Genomic DNA, 16338 nt, shown 5'->3' on the forward strand with positions numbered 1-16338 from the left:
CGTGTGAATCCAAGAGCTCTCTAAGACAGGGGCTCTGCGTCTCTTGTCCTGTTCCCTCCTTGGGTGTGCCCATCCAGCTTGCTGTGCTTCCTTCCAGGCTGCTTCTGCCTTCTCCAAGATGAAGATGGAGATCAAGAAGAGCCGCCGGCACCCGCTGGGCAAGCCCCCGACGCGCTCCCCGCTGTCCGTGGTCAAACAGGAGACCTCGAGTGACGAGGGTGAGTGAGCAGCACCAGGGCCGTGTGTGTGTCCCCTGTGGCCCAGGGAATTGCTGAAGCCTTTGGCAAACCTGGCTGGCCTGAAGCTCTGTGTTACACGTAGCTGGTAGGAAATGCAGCGTGTTCTGGTTTTGATAACCCAGCTGGAAACAAATCTCCTCTGTGGGAGGTGTCACTTTTCACTTCCCACCCTTCTTCCACTCAAGAAAAATATTTTGCTGGCTGCAGAATGAGGCAGCATTTTGGGCAAAGGGAAAAAAGAGTTTGCAGAAAAAATCTTAAAGGCAAAGCTCTGTCTTGGATATTGCAGTGGGATAAGATCGGTTCCCCTAGGAGGCAGTGGAGGTCAGGCCTGCTCTCACGTGTGAGGAAAGTCAGTTCTAACCTTTTGCTTGGCTCCTAGTTCATGTCAGTGTTGGGGTCCAACTTTCCTTGGCAGATGCAGAAATGAGAATTAAAATGTTTCTTGGTGTTTAACTGGATATCACTGATTCTTCTTTTCCCACATTCGAGTCCCAGTGTTCCATTCCCAATACACTAACAGTCTGGACCAAGGGGAGAGAAAAGATTCTTTCCTCTCACTCTGTTTTGTGGTGTAATTTCCCACTTCGGGGCCTTTCCCACATTATTGAGAATATGGAGCAGCCCCCGGTAAGGAGCTTTTGTGTGCTGGGTCGGGCACGTGGGTGTAGCTGGCAGTCCCTGCTCACAACTCCTCATTCCAAAGGACAACATCTTCCCTGCTCACTCCTTCAGAAATGCATCCATTGATTTTGGAGCAGCCTCCTGCAGGAAGGGCTTCTCCTGAGCACACAGAGCTCCTTTCCTCACCGCCGAGGATGCATTTGATGCCTTCCAAGTGTGTAACATGGAGTGAAGCGTGCAGAGGCAGCTGAGACTTGTTATCTTGTTTTGGTGTGAGACCTTGGAACCAGCTCTGTGCTGGAGGATCCTCATTAGGCAGATCCTTCTCACTGCTTTCACTTGTTGGATGGTGTTTGGGGACTTGGCTGGTGGAACAGGAGCAGCTCTTGTGGAAGCTGGCGTTTCTTGGGGACTGATTTACAGCTCTGCTGGGCAAAATCTGATCAAACATTCTTCCCTCCTCACCAGGGAATAGAGGCAGCTCTCTGCACCCCGGGCTTTTTCAGGGAATGATGTGTGGGGATGATCTGCAGGAAGAACAGTGAGCATGTAAATTAAAGGGATGCTCATGTTACACAGAGATCCAGCCCAGACAAATTGTTTGCAATGTGGGAGCCATCCTGAATGCTGTGTGTCCCCCTGGATCCATCCTGGGAGGAGTGAAGGTCACAGCACACAGAGTCAACCCCTTTCTTCTCTTCCTTGGTCACTCTGGGCTAGGCTGCTGGTTTCACTGATTTCACTGGTGTCAGAAATCCTGGCCTGTCACCTAATGTGCCTCGACAGAAATGTGGAGAAACGTGGGTTTTGATTCATGTCTTAAAAATAAACAATGTAAGACACTTTTTAGGAAGTGACCCTCATATGAAATATGACAGAGCCACACAGCCAGCACTCATCACCTCAAAAAAGGGATTAATTAAACACAATGAAATTTCCACATTGTCTGACAAATATGTTATGGCAACATTTAAAATCTGAGATGTAAACTCAGCCATTAATGTTTTACTCCAAGTTCCTTTTATCCTTCCAGGTAACCCAAGAGTCAGAAAATCTTCAAAGGGAGGGAGAATTGGGGAGGAGACTTAGACTTGTAGAGCAGAACATAAACTGCTTATTTCCAGTAATTAACAGTGAAGCAGTGAACAATTTGGTTTAATGTGCTGAGCTCTGGGGATAATGTTCTTTCAAGATGTTTTTGAGTTCCCTGTTCTTTTGGAAACTTTGCAGATTGGTGATGCAGGGAGTGATTTACACTCAGCCTTGTGTGGAAAATTTCTTTAACACTTAGAGTGACTCAAAACTCCTAAGGAAGGACTAAGGAAGGGTAAGAAACTTGGACCCCCAGACTGCCACAAATGGATTCTGCAGTGGTTTAATTGTGAAATGCCAAGGACCTTTTAAAGGTTTATAAAATAAAGAATTAGCAAAGTAATTGGCAGGAGCAGTCCCTGGCAGAGCTGTGGCAGAGGGAGGGATGGTGGGGAATGCAGATGGGTTCAGTGGTGTGGGAATGGCTGTACCAGAGCCCTGAACGCCCAGGCAGGGTCTGTGTGTGCAGCTCTGGGATGCAGCTTGGGAGGGTTGGGTCAGGCTGGGCTGGGAGCTGGGAGCACCATCCTCACCTGCCAGGGCATGCAGCTCCCTGCTGGGGACAGGAAAGGGCATTTCCTTACACTGCCATCATGTCCTCTGACCTTACCAAAGTGCAAATTAAATCTTCATTAAAAGGATGGTGGAGGTTTCACAGCTGGAAAGGGGAGGGAGTTACAAAGGCACTAAATCTTCTTTCTCCCCTTCCTCATGGCTGGTTCCTTCAGGTCACTGCTCTCCCTGTCTTGTGTATCCTATCCACAAAGGGGAGATTCTGTCCATTGAAAGAAGTTTAAAGTTTAAAGAAGTATTTGGGGCACAGGCATACGAGAGACCATGGAGGAGTTGAATGATTTTATTTTCTGCATTTCTTGTGTTGTTGAGACCTGAGCTGTTTAACTCAGCCTCTCTCCTTTTGCCTCTTCTAACCATAAACTTCTTTGCCTTTACTGACTGCCCATTGTTTTGTGATTTTTTTCCTTTTCATTCTAGAAACGTTTCCATTTTCTGGAGAGGAAGATATGAGTGATCCAGAGGCTTTGAAATCTTTACTTTCCTTCCAGTGGAAGAACAAAGCATTTAATTTCCCAGCAGAAAGGAAGTTCAATGCAGCTGCTGCCCTGAGTGAGCCATACTGTGCTGTCTGCACCCTCTTCTACCCCTATAACCAGGTAATGCCTCGTCACAGAGTCAGGGAATTGTTAAGGTTGGAAAAGACCTCTAGGATCAAGTCCAGCTGTCAGTCCCCACCACCGAGTTCCCCATAAGGCCACGTCCCCCTCTCTGTATCCATGTGTTTTGTATCCAGGTGTTTTTTGGGATGGAGACCCTGCCAGATCTCTGGGCAGCCTGTGCCATTGTCTGACCACACCTTCCATGAGGAGGTTTCCCTAATACCTCATCTAAACCTCTGACACTGCTCAGATGGATGAATTAGGATGCAGACATTTCTGATAGAGACAAACCCATACAAATTTGCACACCAAAGAAATGTGTTTGGATTTGGCAGTAGTTGGAGCCTTTTTTGTTATCTTTCCTGGCTTCTCTGGCTTGCTCAGTGTTCATTTTGCAATCACACTGAAGGAGCTTTGCAAACACTGTTCCATGCAGAGAAAAGTTACACCAGGCTCCTGTTTCCATACCGGCCTGAGCTGCTGAATTTATGCAAACAAGCCACAAAATAAAAATTTACTGAGTTAGCACATCCATCATCTTTTTTTGGAAACTACCAATATGCTTTGGGAGATGTTATAAGCAGAAAGGCAGAATTCATCAGACGAATTAGTTATTTGTGCAGTTGTGCATTGATTTGTTCTCACATAAAGCCAAATCTGGCTTTGTGTGCCCACCAGGAATTCCTGCCTTAGATACTTGGAGCTGTGTTGGAAGCTTTTCCTGAGGAAAGCAGAACCAACCTCCCCCTTCAATAAAATCTCTTGATTTATTATATGGACTGAAAATAAAATATCTCTTCTGGTTGCTGGCTGTTGTGAGGAAAACTGGGTGCAGCTGAGCTGGTTTTATCCATTGCTTTTAACTCTGTCTGCTACCAGAAACCTTGAGATGTCCTTCAAGAGAACTTCTTGCAGGAAAAGTAAGGAAGGATGCCAAAGGGATGGGAGAGGGGGAGGGAAGGTCTTGCTTTCAGTAATATTTCCTTTTTATTTTCCCTTGGTGTTTTCAGCTGCAGTTTAGGAATTTAGATTTTTTGCAGAAGAAAGCCAAGAAAAGCTGCTCATTTTTCTGTTCTTTGAGCTTTCACTACAAATTTCAGATCCTATCAATGCCTGAGAAAGCGGGGGATAAGCAAGGTGGGGGTGGGAATCAGGATTTTGGGCCATTTTTTGGCTGCCTGGTGTCAGGTGTTGGGTGATTTTTTTGCAAGGGGAGTGCTCAGAGTGGAAAGTGAAAGCCGTGGCCAGGCAGAGGCAGTTCAGTGATGGGCTTTTCTCTCCAGTCCTCCCAGGTGGAGAAGGAAGCTGCCCCGGTCTCCTCAGGGGAGCCATCCTCGTTCCTGCACCTTTCCAAGTGTGGGCAGAAGACCAAGCCCCTGATCCCTGAGATGTGCTTTACCTCAAGTGGAGAAAACACCGAGCCCCTTCCTGCAAATTCCTACATCGGAGAGGATGGAACCAGTCCCTTGATATCCTGTGCCAAATGCTGCCTGCAGGTTCATGCTAGTGAGTGTTTCACTTCCCCAAAGGCTTTGGATCCTGAGAAACTCAGGAGTTTGTGTTCTGCTGTATTTGAGTTCCTTCTTGGCAGGTTTGTATCCTGCCACTCCCGTTCTTGTCTTTCTTGGTACCAGAATATCAGGAATCCCAGAAAGCTTTGGGTTGGAAGGACCTTAAAGCTCATGCAGTTCCCATCCCCTGCCATGGGCAGGGAACCTTCCTCTCAGAGCATATCTGTGTATTCAAGTCCATCTTGATCAAGTCACTGATCTTAAAAATACACACCAATGTTCTTTTTACTGCTTATTTTGTTGGCTGATTCTTCTTTTTCTCACAGAAAAGATTCTTTTGATACCTTTCATTTTTTGTAATAAAGCAGAACTCAAAGGTTTTATTGCACTCTTTCCTCTCACATATTTCGTTCCAATATTGTTCTGCTGGGGGAGGCTGTATCGTTCCTGCATGCAGCAGAGATTATGGACTAGTTTGAGATATATTTTATTAGTGTCTGTGATAGTGTTTGTAGTAATGGCACTTGATTACAAAAGGGAACATATGTCTGTTTGCTTCCCTGATAGTTAGGTCCAAAAGAAGATCTGATTAATCCTGGTGGAGTGTACCTTCAGTGCAGATTGAACAGCATCCAGTTAACATTTGTGACGAATTACTGTTCAGCTGTTTGATCTTGACAGATGGGGAATCTTATTTGACTTGCATCAGCTGGAATTACTTTTGTTGTTCCAATTTTAGAGTCTGCAGGTCCCCATGCAGCTCAGCAGGGCTGGGGAACTGGAAGGCAACTTTTGTTTCTGTGCTGAATCCCTGATGATGGTCATTTCTGGCTGATCAGGCCATGGGATGCAGAGTGGGTGTGAGGAGGAAGATTTCATTCTGCCTTCACAATTCTGGGCTGCTGCATCTTGTCCATCCTTAGGCCTGCAATAGTCCAGTCTATCAGAACGGTTTCTCTGGCCAAATTCTGTGTAAGGACAGAGGGGTGTGGGCAAGATGACGTTAATCTGCAGGCTCAGACCTGAGATCCATCTTATTTTTAGAGGAACTCAGTTTTATATTTTGGCTGAACAGTCCCCTTGAGGACAGGACAGGTGTTAAATCTGATGGAGGCTCCAGTGCCTGGTTGTTTCCTTGTGCTCTGTGACATCCCTTTGACTTTGCTGCAGAGAACCCATTTGCTTTTATTGCAGGATTGCAGTGGTGAGGTGTATTTTGGCTGACTGTAAAACCAGCTGGCAGCCTGTGTGCTCTTGGGAAGTGTCCTCAAACTCTGCTGGGTTCCAGCAGCCAGGCCCTACAGAGAGGGGAAGGTTTGCGAAGGTTTCTGGGCTTTTGAGGCACTGACAAAATCCATAAAAAGAGCATATTTTTCTTTGTCTGCTTGGATTGTCCTTATGGGACAGCCTGGGGTTCAGTAAATGTGACTGTTCTGCCCTCATAGAATCACAGAATCACTGAGGTTGGAGAAGACCTTTAAGGTCACCAAGTCCAGACGTCAGCCCAGCACCACCGCCCTGCCCACCTCTAGCCAAGTCCCCAGGTACCACCTCCATGTATGTTCTGAGCACTTCCAGAGATGGTGATTCCACCTCTGCCCTGGGCAGGCTGTTCCAATGCTTTACCACCCTTTCCACGATGAAATTTTTCCTAATTTTCAATCTAAACCTCCCCTGGTGCAGCTTGAGGCTGTGCTCAGGGTCTGGCTCTCCCTCAGCCCAGTTTTGGGCTGAACACCCCTGTCCCTGTTCCAGGCCTGGGTGGAATTTGCCTCCCTGATTTGCCATATGATGAAAAGAGACCTCAGATGTGGAGAGCAGCTGCAGATCCATAGTATTGACTTTTTTTGACATGCTGTTTATCTGGTTAAGTGGATGGTATTTATAAATCAGGCTGTGGAGGCAATCCCAGTGCTTTCTGAATGTCTTCTTTTAAGTTTAATTCAGTAATTTGAGATTGCTGTTCCCAGCTGAAATTTTCTGTTCAGTTTGTTAGGATAGGTGAAGGCTGGGTGGGATTTTGTTAGGAAGGATAGAGGCTGGATGGAATGAGCTGTGTGTTAGTTGAGATGCTTATCTTCAATTTTCCACTCACTTTACAAGCTTGGAGGAATCACATAAATCTACTTTCCAAAACTGTATCTGTGTCTTTTTCCCATTGTTTTCAGTGACAAACCTCAGTGCCTTTTATAGAATTTTAAGGACTTTTTTTGTTCTTATTTCCCTGCCTTTATTAGTGGCATAATACCACTTTACTGTTTTGGTGTTGTAGGAGGATTTGGTGCTTGCATGTTACAGTAATTGATGCTCTGTAAAATGAGATGTTTTTAACACTTCCTATAACCATAAATGAAATACTGTTAACAATGTGGAATGCAGGTATTTAATCTCCTTGCAGTATCATTGGGCTTGTCCTTCCTCATAACACCACACAGCAAAAGTTAACTGCTTTAACCTCACCAGAATTCAATGCCCTTCCCTGTTTTGATGTGAGTGCACTCCAGCAGTGGTGGCATCCCCTTGGAGCCCAGTTCCTGCCTAAAGAAACAAAGCCTTGCTGTTGTAGTCCCCAGAAAAGGGAAAATCAGATGTGAGGGTTTCCTGGGGGGGTTTGGTTGGTTTGTTTTGAGAGCTGCCGGTCCCAGTTGCGGTTCTGTCGGAGCCTGTCCAATGCAGATCCTGGAATGCTCTCAGAGTTGAACTGAGAAGTCGTGAGTCCAAGGCAGAAGCCGTGGAGGCCGTGCTGTAACGAGGCTGTGGCTCTGTTTGTTGCAGGCTGTTACGGGATACGGCCGGAGCTGGTGAACGAGAGCTGGTGGTGCTCGCGGTGCTCGGCCGGCGCGTGGGCAGCGGTAAGGACGGCACACCGCGCTCGGGGAGCATTCAGGCTGCCCTGGCATCCCCGCTGTGGGGTGGTCGCTTGCTGGGGAGGGTGAACAGGAGCTTTTGGGTCTGTTCTGAAGGAGTTGTGTTCCCACAGGAATGCTGCCTGTGCAATCTCAGGGGAGGAGCTCTCCAGATGACCACTGATGGCCGGTGAGTGCTGGCTTTGAGTGTATTTTCCTTCCTCACTGCACCTGATCTCCTTGTCTTATGAATTTGCTCGTAATGCTCAGTGTAGCAGCAGCTTTTGGGGTTCTGGAGGGAGCTGCTCCACAGCTGAACTCCTGCTGAATGTGGTTGTTTCTCAGAGAAAAGACTTCTCAGAGAATGTTCAGCATTGTGCAAAATCAGGTGTAAGAGAAGGTTGATCTCTGTCGTTCAGTGACATTTACCTTGTGCCACCCTGATTAACAGTCGATTGGGAGCGTTGCCAGGGCTGCCAACCCCTGGAAATGTGCCTCGATGCTGAGGGAGGCAGGGAAATGTTAACTGCCCTCCTGAGCATTTCATTCAAATAACGGCAGGCCCTGATTTGTGTCTTCACTTTGCTCCCCAGGTGGGTCCACGTAATCTGTGCAATTGCTGTCCCCGAGGCGCGTTTCCTCAATGTCATAGAGCGTCATCCTGTGGATATCAGCGCCATCCCCGAGCAGAGGTGGAAACTGGTGGGTGTCTTTAACTGGGGAGACAGTTTGGGAACAAGGGCCAAAGGGAAAAGCTGTAACTGAACAGAAAAACATTGTGTGGGTTCGTAAAGATTGGCTCTCATTTCCAAACAAAAGCTGCGTCGTTGGTGTCTGCTGAGCCCTGTCTGTGCTTTGACACACAGCCAGCTCTGATTTCCAGATGTGCCCTCACTCTCTGGGAGAGTGCTGTACCCTGGGCAGAGCCTGGGACTCTTCCCACCTGCACTCAGGTGTAAACTGCCTGAAAGCTCTGTTTACTGCAAGCACTGCACAGCGGGAGTGCCAAGGGACATGGTGACTAAAGAGAAGCTGACTTGTTCATCTCTAATTCATCTTTCCTTACACCATTTCTCTTTTTCTATCAAGAAATCTCTTGTAGAAACAAATAAACATTTCTGTGACCCTGACTGCAAGGCAAGACTGCAAGGATTTTAATACAAGCCCAGCTCCAAGTTGTTGTTCAGCTGTGTGGCCTCATCCGAGGGATTAGTAATGGACGATTCATTAGCTCAGAGCAATTTATCTTAATGTTAGTTAATGCTCCATCACTATAGTGTGTTATTGCAAAATAAATTGTGCTTTTGCTGCTTTTTTTGGTGCAGAAGTCAGCTGGGTGACACAGTGTGGGATGGGGAAGGTGCTGGAGCGGTGATAGATGAGTTAGCACTGATGGATTCGTTAACAGAGCTGCTACTTAGTGCAGCGAGCCTGGGTGAGAGATTAGGAGGAACCTATCCCTGCTTCCAGAGTTATTTCTCTGTTGTGCAAATGGGTTTTGTACACAAATGTGAATGTAAAAAGCATTCATTATTCAGCAGGAGTGATGGGGCAGCGCAGTGCCAGGGTGATAAATCTTGCAGCGGTGGCTCTTTATGGATCAGCTGACACTTCCAACGTGCATCCTCTTCATTACCAGCACTTGTAACGCTGGACTTAAAATCCTTTTACACAACACTCACTTGTATTGCTTAATGGAGCCTCACAAGGAAACATGACTTAATTCTTTAACCCTTCCTTGGCCACCTGGCAGTCCTGCAGAGCCAGGGGTGCGAGGTACAGAGGGATTGTAAATGGGATCAGATTGTGTGGAGAGACTCATGAGCCATGGCGGGGAGTTTCAGGATTCTTCATGGGAATTTGCAGGCAATTCCTGGAGCATGTGGGGAGTCAGTGGAAGAGGTGGGGGGTGTCTATGCTTTGGAGGTGAGCAGCTGCAGTGAGGAAGATAAACCAAAGGTGATGGCATTGGAGTTCCTGACTTTGGCAATGATGGCCTTGGTGCAGTACTTGATAAAGTTGGGAAGATAACTTTTGTGGCTGGAAAAGATGGAAAAGGAGAGAAAGAATGATGTGAAGGGTGAGGACAGTTGATGTGATTGGATGGAGGGTAGTGGGGGAGAGAGGGGGTAGGGGTTATCCTTGGTTATTATTTGATTTTTTAATATGTTTGTACTGTTTTAAGTTCCTGTGATGAGGGCTGAGGTACCAAGGAGTGGCAGTGATCTGGTGAGAGGTATGTCCTGCTCTCTAAGCATGGACCAGGTCTCCCTGTGCAAGGACAGACTTTTCAGTCCATTTGTGGGTATGGCACCATTTTCAGGACTGCAGTTTCCTGCTCCCAGATTGATGGCACATTACAGGCCTGTGCACGTAAATTATTTATGACGTGGAAATTTGGAATAATTAGCTGTCATTCCTCAGTGGAGTAAATGAATTGCAGTGTTCATCATGCAGCAGACAGCCCATTTCTTACTCTCAGCTGTGACCTGACTCTGGTGCGCATTTATTCTGAAGATTTTTCTCCTGTGCTTTGGACTCTTTTCCCTCCCACAGAAAATGCCTTTAAATCTCCATGTGCAGCTTCCCTACAGCACTTGGCACTGGTGTTTGTGTCCATCCCATCTCCCACACTTCCAGATCTCCATTGTCAGATGATCCCAGACTGGTTGGGGTTGGAAGGGACCTTAAAGCCCCTCCAGTGCCCCCCCTGCCATGGCAGGGACACCTCCCACTGTCCCAGGCTGCTCCCAGCCCAGTGTCTGGCCTTGGGCACTGCCAGGGCTCCCGGGGCAGCCACAGCTGGGCACCTGTGCCAGTGTTTTACCACCCTCACAGCCAAGAATTGTCACTCCCTCCATCTCTCCTTACACTTCAGGCTCACTGTCACCCTCATTTATCTTTTGATCATATTTGCTGTGAATATCCCTTTGATGCAGCTCTTGTTTCCATCACAGGGAGTTTGTGTGGGCACAGGGTGGCACTGGGAGTGTGCAAACCCTGCCGTGGCAAGACTCCTGTTGGCAGCAGGAGGGATTCCTGCCCCGGGAGGGTTAATGCTCCCCAAGCCCCTTGTGTGTCAGCAGCTGTTCCTGCTGCTGGGACAAGGGGATATCGACAGGTTAATAATGGGATCTGTGCTATTGACTACCCTCAGTCCTGCTGTGCACTTTCCTGCTGCTTATCTGCCTCTGGAACATGGTTTGCAGAGCGATAAAGGCTCAGCTTATTAAAGGCTAAACCCACGTTCTGGCAGCACTCAGGCTCTGGCTTTGAATTTCCTGGCTTTTGTTCGTTTGTGTAAAAAGGCCAAATTAATCTTTGGTGTAAACAAAACTGCCTTTGGTTAATTCATAGGAAGGAATGGGACTTATTTCATATAAATGTGGGGCAGAGCCCAGGCAGGGAGGAATAAGGAAGAGCAAATCTCCTGTTCTTTGGCATCTTTTGCTTTCAAGGGAGAGAAGTGTTCCTGGAGAAGGAATCCCAGAATCCCAGAATGGTTTGGGTTGGGTGGGACCTTGAAGGTTTTGGAGTTCCACCCCCTGCCATGGTCAGGGACACCTTTTGTTCATTTTAACCATGAAAGGCACATTTGTCTTCTGTGATATTAATCTTGCCCTGATTTGCCTTGTCCCAGCCTCAGATAAGGTGAAGAAGCTGCCCCACCCCTGGAAGTGTCCAAGGCCAGGTTGGATGGGGCTGGATGATTGGGATGAGCTTTAAGGTCCTTCCAGCCCAAACCATTCTGGGAGTTGCTGATTCCAGATTCCTGGAAATGTTAAAAACTGAGTGGTATTTCCAAATGGATCCCTGGAAACATTATGCAAGCATCCATTCTTTAGACTGGGGTTCCCAAAATCTCCTTTTCTGTATGTCTGAGGGCCTGGAAACAAGAATTGGTGCTGTTATAGGGAGTGAGGAAATTTATCTTGTTCCCACTACAACTTCTGCTCACTGTCAGTGTCATCAGGCTCAGGATTTTTAGCTTTGACAAAATGGAATTTCTTTTTAAAGCAGTTACACGTCCTACATTGATTTACCTAATAACTGGATCTGCTTTGCAGAAAATGAGTGTGAAAATGTCTCCAAGATTTCAGACCTTTTCCTCCCCATAATTCTGGTGTTTTTGTCCAATGTTTTTATTTCTTTTGTTTGCAAAACTGACTGATTTATCTACAGTGGCTCATCTGGCATGGATGCCAATAAAATATTTATGGTTGATATGCTTATGCATCTAAAATAAACACACAGTATTTTTGTTCCATTATATGATTTTATATTCCATGAGATCTAATCGATACAATGTCCCATTAAATATAATGGAGCAAATTGCCACCCAGCTACCGTGTTCTGTTCTTTCAGAAAAGTGGAAATGTTATTTTGCAGCAGTGCACCTGTGAGGATCCAGCTCTGTTTCATTTCATTTCTGTTTCATTTCAACTAATGAAATGTAGGTGCACTGCTGTAAGTGAGGAGGGTGAGGGGGCAGCAGTTCTCTGGTGCCACTGGTGGGCGTTTGCCTGGTTCCAGTGAGCCCAGTCCAAACTGGAGTCCAGTCTGTCTGTGCCCAGTGTGGCTCTGCAGGGCTGAGCGTGACCCCAGCAGTGTTCCCCTGCAGAGCAGAGCCTCACCCAGAGCAGAGCAGAGCCTCATCCAGCTGTGTTCCCTTGCAGAGGTGTGTGTACTGCCGGAAGAGGATGAGGAAGGTGTCGGGGGCCTGTGTGCAGTGCTCCTCTGAGCACTGCTCCACGTCGTTCCACGTGACGTGCGCGCACGCGGCCGGCGTGCCCATGGAGCCCGACGACTGGCCCTACGTCGTGTCCATCACCTGCTTCAAGCACAAAGCAGCAAACCAGAACGTAGGCTTTGGGCTCGGGGTGCCTGTGCTGGGGGCTTGGGCTGGGGGATTTATGCTTTTGTTGGGTTGTTTTGTTTCTGGGGGTTTTTAAATAGTTTCTCCCTGCCTGTGTTGGCTCAAAACGTTTTGTGCTTTTAATGCAGAAGGATTGTCCAGGAAGCCATTGTTGGGAATGGCTTTAATCTGCAAGAGGGCTGATTTGGATGGGATGGCTGGGAAGGAATTCCTGGCTGTGAAGGGGTTAAAGCACTGGTACAGGATGCCCAGAGCAGCTGTGGCTGCCGAGGATCCCTGGCAGTGCCCAAGGCCAGGCTGGGAATGTGGGAGGTGTCCCATGGCAGGGGTGGCACTGGGTGGGCTTTAAGGTCCTTCCAACCCAAACCATTCCATGATCCCATGGAATTTTGGACACAGCTTTTGCAGCTGTGGCTGGCAGCTGATCCTGCTGTGTCCCACGCAGGTCCCGTTCCGGAGGGAGGTGGCCCTGGGGCAGACAGTGATCACCAAGAACAGGAACGGGCTCTACTATCGCTGCAGGGTCATCGGCACCACCACCCAGACCTTCTACGAAGTGAACTTCGACGATGGCTCCTACAGTGACAACGTTTACCCTGAGAGCATCATTGTAAGGCAGCTCTGGGGACGTTCCTGTGTGACAGTACAAACTGTGGTCTGTGCCTTGGGGTGGAACAGCCAAGCAAAACTTAACTTCTTCATTTTAATTTTTAAGTTGCTGCTTGCCTAGAAAATCTCATCCTGCTCTTCGTGACAGATCTTGTTTCTGACATTATCTCATTTATTTTTTGGTTGCTTTACAAAGATGTGATCTTGCTGAATGCAGATGACTTCACAGAAAGCAATGTTTGTTCTAAATTTCATCCTATTTGTTTTGTGGTTGAATAATCTTATTTTTCAACTGACAAGTGTGATTCATGGGGGAAGCAGATTGTCCGTGAGCACTTCTGGTTCAAAACAGGGAATTCACTTAATAGAGGGAATGTCTAGAAGAGGCTGATTTGTCAGCTCATGCATTGCCTTCCTGATTGTGCCACTGATTCACCGAGTTGCCCTGCTCGTTTTTGAGATACAGGAGATGTGATGTTGTGGGATTTGTAATGAGAAATGTCTGTGAACTGGGTGCTGTCAGCAGAAGGAGCTGCCAGAGTTGATTGCTGCTCTCTCGGGCTGGTTTTGTTTGAGATGCCCACAATTAATCACAAGTGCAGAAATGTATCTCACTGCTCATTACAGTGTTGGGTGATTCTAGCACACCTCTGGCTCCTGAGCTCTGCTGCAGGAGAGTCTGTGACCCCTCTCTCTCTGTCCCCAGAGCAGGGACTGCATCCAGATGGGGCCCCCTCCCGAGGGGGAGCTGGTGCAGCTGCAGTGGACGGACGGGATCATCTACAAGGCCAAGTTCATCGCAGCCCAGATCAGTCAGATCTACCAGGTGAGTGTGGCACAGGGACCCCAGCCCTGGGAGAGCTGGGCCTGCCCCAGGGATGGGCTGGAGCTGGGCAGAGCAGTGGGAGGATTTGGGAGCACAGATGATTTATTCCCTCTGAGTTTGTCTAGCCTGAACTTGACACCTCTATTAAACTGTGCTCTGTGTCCTTCTGCTTTATACAGAGAAGCGTTTTAAAGTCTTGGGCAAAGGAAATAAGAATCCCTTAAAAACTTTTAATAGTTTTAACATTTTGCTGTGCACGTTTCCATGAATAAACATCCCTGGAACATCTGATGCATAATTCATGATATAATCAGTGCTTAGCAAAAAGGGTTTCATGGGAGGAGTTTTTTGTACCTGGCTGACTACTTCTGCTGGTTGAAATGCAAATGTACTTTAGTAGCTGGAGTTGTTTCCTTGTGACCTGTGAAAATGCTTTGTTTAAGATGAAAGAAATTATTATTACCATATTGGCCTGAATACAGGGCTGCTTTTATTGTAAGTGAAAAGCTGCTTTTTTCAGGATATGAATCAAAAATCAGTAGAAATGTGAGGTGCTGGGCCAGCTGGAGTACAGATATTTTGGGATCCATGGAGCACTGAATGAATCCGTTGGATAAGACAGAGGTGCCTGAACAGCACTGAAAGCTGCACTTTCTGTGTTCAGCATCCTCAGCAGAGCTTGGAGTGCTCATTCCACAGCAGCCCAGGAGACACCCATGGGGGCTGGCCCCTTCCTGGGGGTTCTGGAGGGCCCAGCTGTGGCACAGGCTGGGAATGGGCTGTGCAGGTCTGGCTCTGAGTTCATCTCCTGCCTCCCTGCAGGTGGAGTTTGAAGATGGCTCCCAGCTAATGGTAAAGCGTGGGGATATTTATACCTTGGAGGAAGAGCTTCCCAAGAGAGTCAAGTCTCGCCTGGTGGGTACCAAAATAGCAAACAATAAACCAGCTGCAGCTTGCAGAACCCTTCACATTTTCTTCATGTATTTTTTAGACATTAGGTGAATGCAGCCTCCAGTTTCCGTGTCTGTAAAACTGCTTGTCATTCCCAAAATACACAGGGTGGAAGAAATCCTGGCCATGAATGCTCGAGAGGCACAGAAATGATTTTCCCTTGCATGTGTTCAGCTCAGAGTTTTCTTTTCTCTGGTTAAAAGATTACATTCAGACCATTTGACACCACATGAATCCAGTTATATGGAATCATCCTGTCCAAGTGTGAGGTGAGCTGGGCTGCAGCTCAGGGGTTTCTGGAGATCTGATTATCACCGTGGGACCAAACCCCCTTTTCTCACCAAACTGGAGACTGAAAGTGTGGCTCTTACCTATAAATCTCTTAATCTACAAGATCAGGCTGTCTTTAAGTGCATGCAGTGGAATTACTGAGCCTAGAAAAGATGAGGGATTTATTTCATAGCTTTTTTCTGGTTCCAGACCTGCAGGCTGTTTTCAGTCGTGGTGCTTTACCCTTCAAGGCCGTTTCATTTAACCAGGGGATGGGGCTGGAGCATGTCCAGATTGTTCCCAGCCCGAGGGGACTGTGGGTCTCTCCCTGTTTTCCTGCTGTGCCCCTAATGGTTGTTCTGTGTCTCCTGCAGTCCCTCAGCACTGGGGCCCCTCAGGAAGATGTATTTTCGGGAGATGAAGTGAGAGCAGCCAAGCGTCCCCGGCTGGGGAATCCAAGAAATCCTGAAGAATATGGACAAACCCCAGATTACTTGGCCTTTATGGAGAGCCTGTTGCAGACACAGTACCAGCCTGGGACTCAGAGCAACATGTTTTAACCAGGATTCATTCAAAAGATTCAGTTAACCCTTTTTGAGTTTGTGGAAAAATAAATAGGAAACTGTGGAATGGAAGACCAGCCCTGTGCAATAGTCTGCTGTGAATTTCTTTCATCTCCTCTTGGTTTGGACTGCAGGAAATCCCTGTCTGGCCGCTACCTCGACCTTGCCAGGAGTTGCTGACCAAGAGCTGGGGAGCTTGGAAACCCTTCAGCTTTTCACACGGAGACTTTGGAAGAGTTTCTACAGATGGAGCTTTGTGACTGGTTCTTTTTTATGAGGATAGGGTTAAAATTTAACAAAATGACTTTTTCAAATCTGTCAAACTTTTGTCTTTCAAGGTGCTATTACATTGACTACTGAAGCAGCCTTTGGAATCGTGTTTTCTGTACATAGACGTCACCTTTGTGAAGTTTTCTATGAATGAGCATTATTAAAAAAAAAAAATCAAGCAAAAATAGGAAAACGAAAGTTTCCACTAAACATTTTTCTAGATTATGGCTTTAAAACAGAAAATAAATTAAATCCTCCCTCCTCACCCCCAAATGAATTGTGACTGATGTTACAGCGGGGAGAGGGAGAGTAAGAGCAGATGTCCTGGAATGTTCTGGGTTCTTCTTTTGTAAAGAAACACTATCTTTGTAAGCTGGGGAAGGTGGGGGAAGAAATGTTCACAGCTGGGATGTTTCTACCGTTGGCTCTCTGGAGATGATGTTGGCATTGCTGCCTCGGCACCAGGGAGGGGCTTAGGGAAGAAAT

General features: G+C 47.2%; 1 protein-coding gene across 9 annotated transcripts in view; it reads left to right on the top strand.

Moving 5' to 3' along the window:
• The window catches only part of KDM4B (lysine demethylase 4B), a 67784-nt gene extending 51659 nt beyond the window's left edge, over nucleotides 1-16125 (top strand). For all 9 annotated transcript variants that reach the window (XM_086862924.1, XM_086862926.1, XM_086862928.1 and 6 more), the window contains 11 exons: nucleotides 98-218; nucleotides 2949-3127; nucleotides 4414-4636; nucleotides 7417-7493; nucleotides 7622-7677; nucleotides 8081-8189; nucleotides 12164-12349; nucleotides 12809-12973; nucleotides 13679-13798; nucleotides 14621-14713; nucleotides 15394-16125. In XM_086862924.1, the coding sequence (XP_086719050.1) occupies nucleotides 98-218; nucleotides 2949-3127; nucleotides 4414-4636; nucleotides 7417-7493; nucleotides 7622-7677; nucleotides 8081-8189; nucleotides 12164-12349; nucleotides 12809-12973; nucleotides 13679-13798; nucleotides 14621-14713; nucleotides 15394-15579 (1515 nt within the window). In that variant the 3' untranslated portion in view covers nucleotides 15580-16125. The remainder of the gene's footprint in view (nucleotides 1-97; nucleotides 219-2948; nucleotides 3128-4413; nucleotides 4637-7416; nucleotides 7494-7621; nucleotides 7678-8080; nucleotides 8190-12163; nucleotides 12350-12808; nucleotides 12974-13678; nucleotides 13799-14620; nucleotides 14714-15393) is intronic.
• The last annotated feature ends 213 nt before the right edge of the window (nucleotides 16126-16338 follow it).

The sequence above is a fragment of the Cyanistes caeruleus genome, chromosome 25 (genome assembly GCF_971803275.1).
Source record: "Cyanistes caeruleus chromosome 25, bCyaCae1.hap1.1, whole genome shotgun sequence".
Lineage (NCBI taxonomy): Eukaryota > Metazoa > Chordata > Aves > Passeriformes > Paridae > Cyanistes > Cyanistes caeruleus.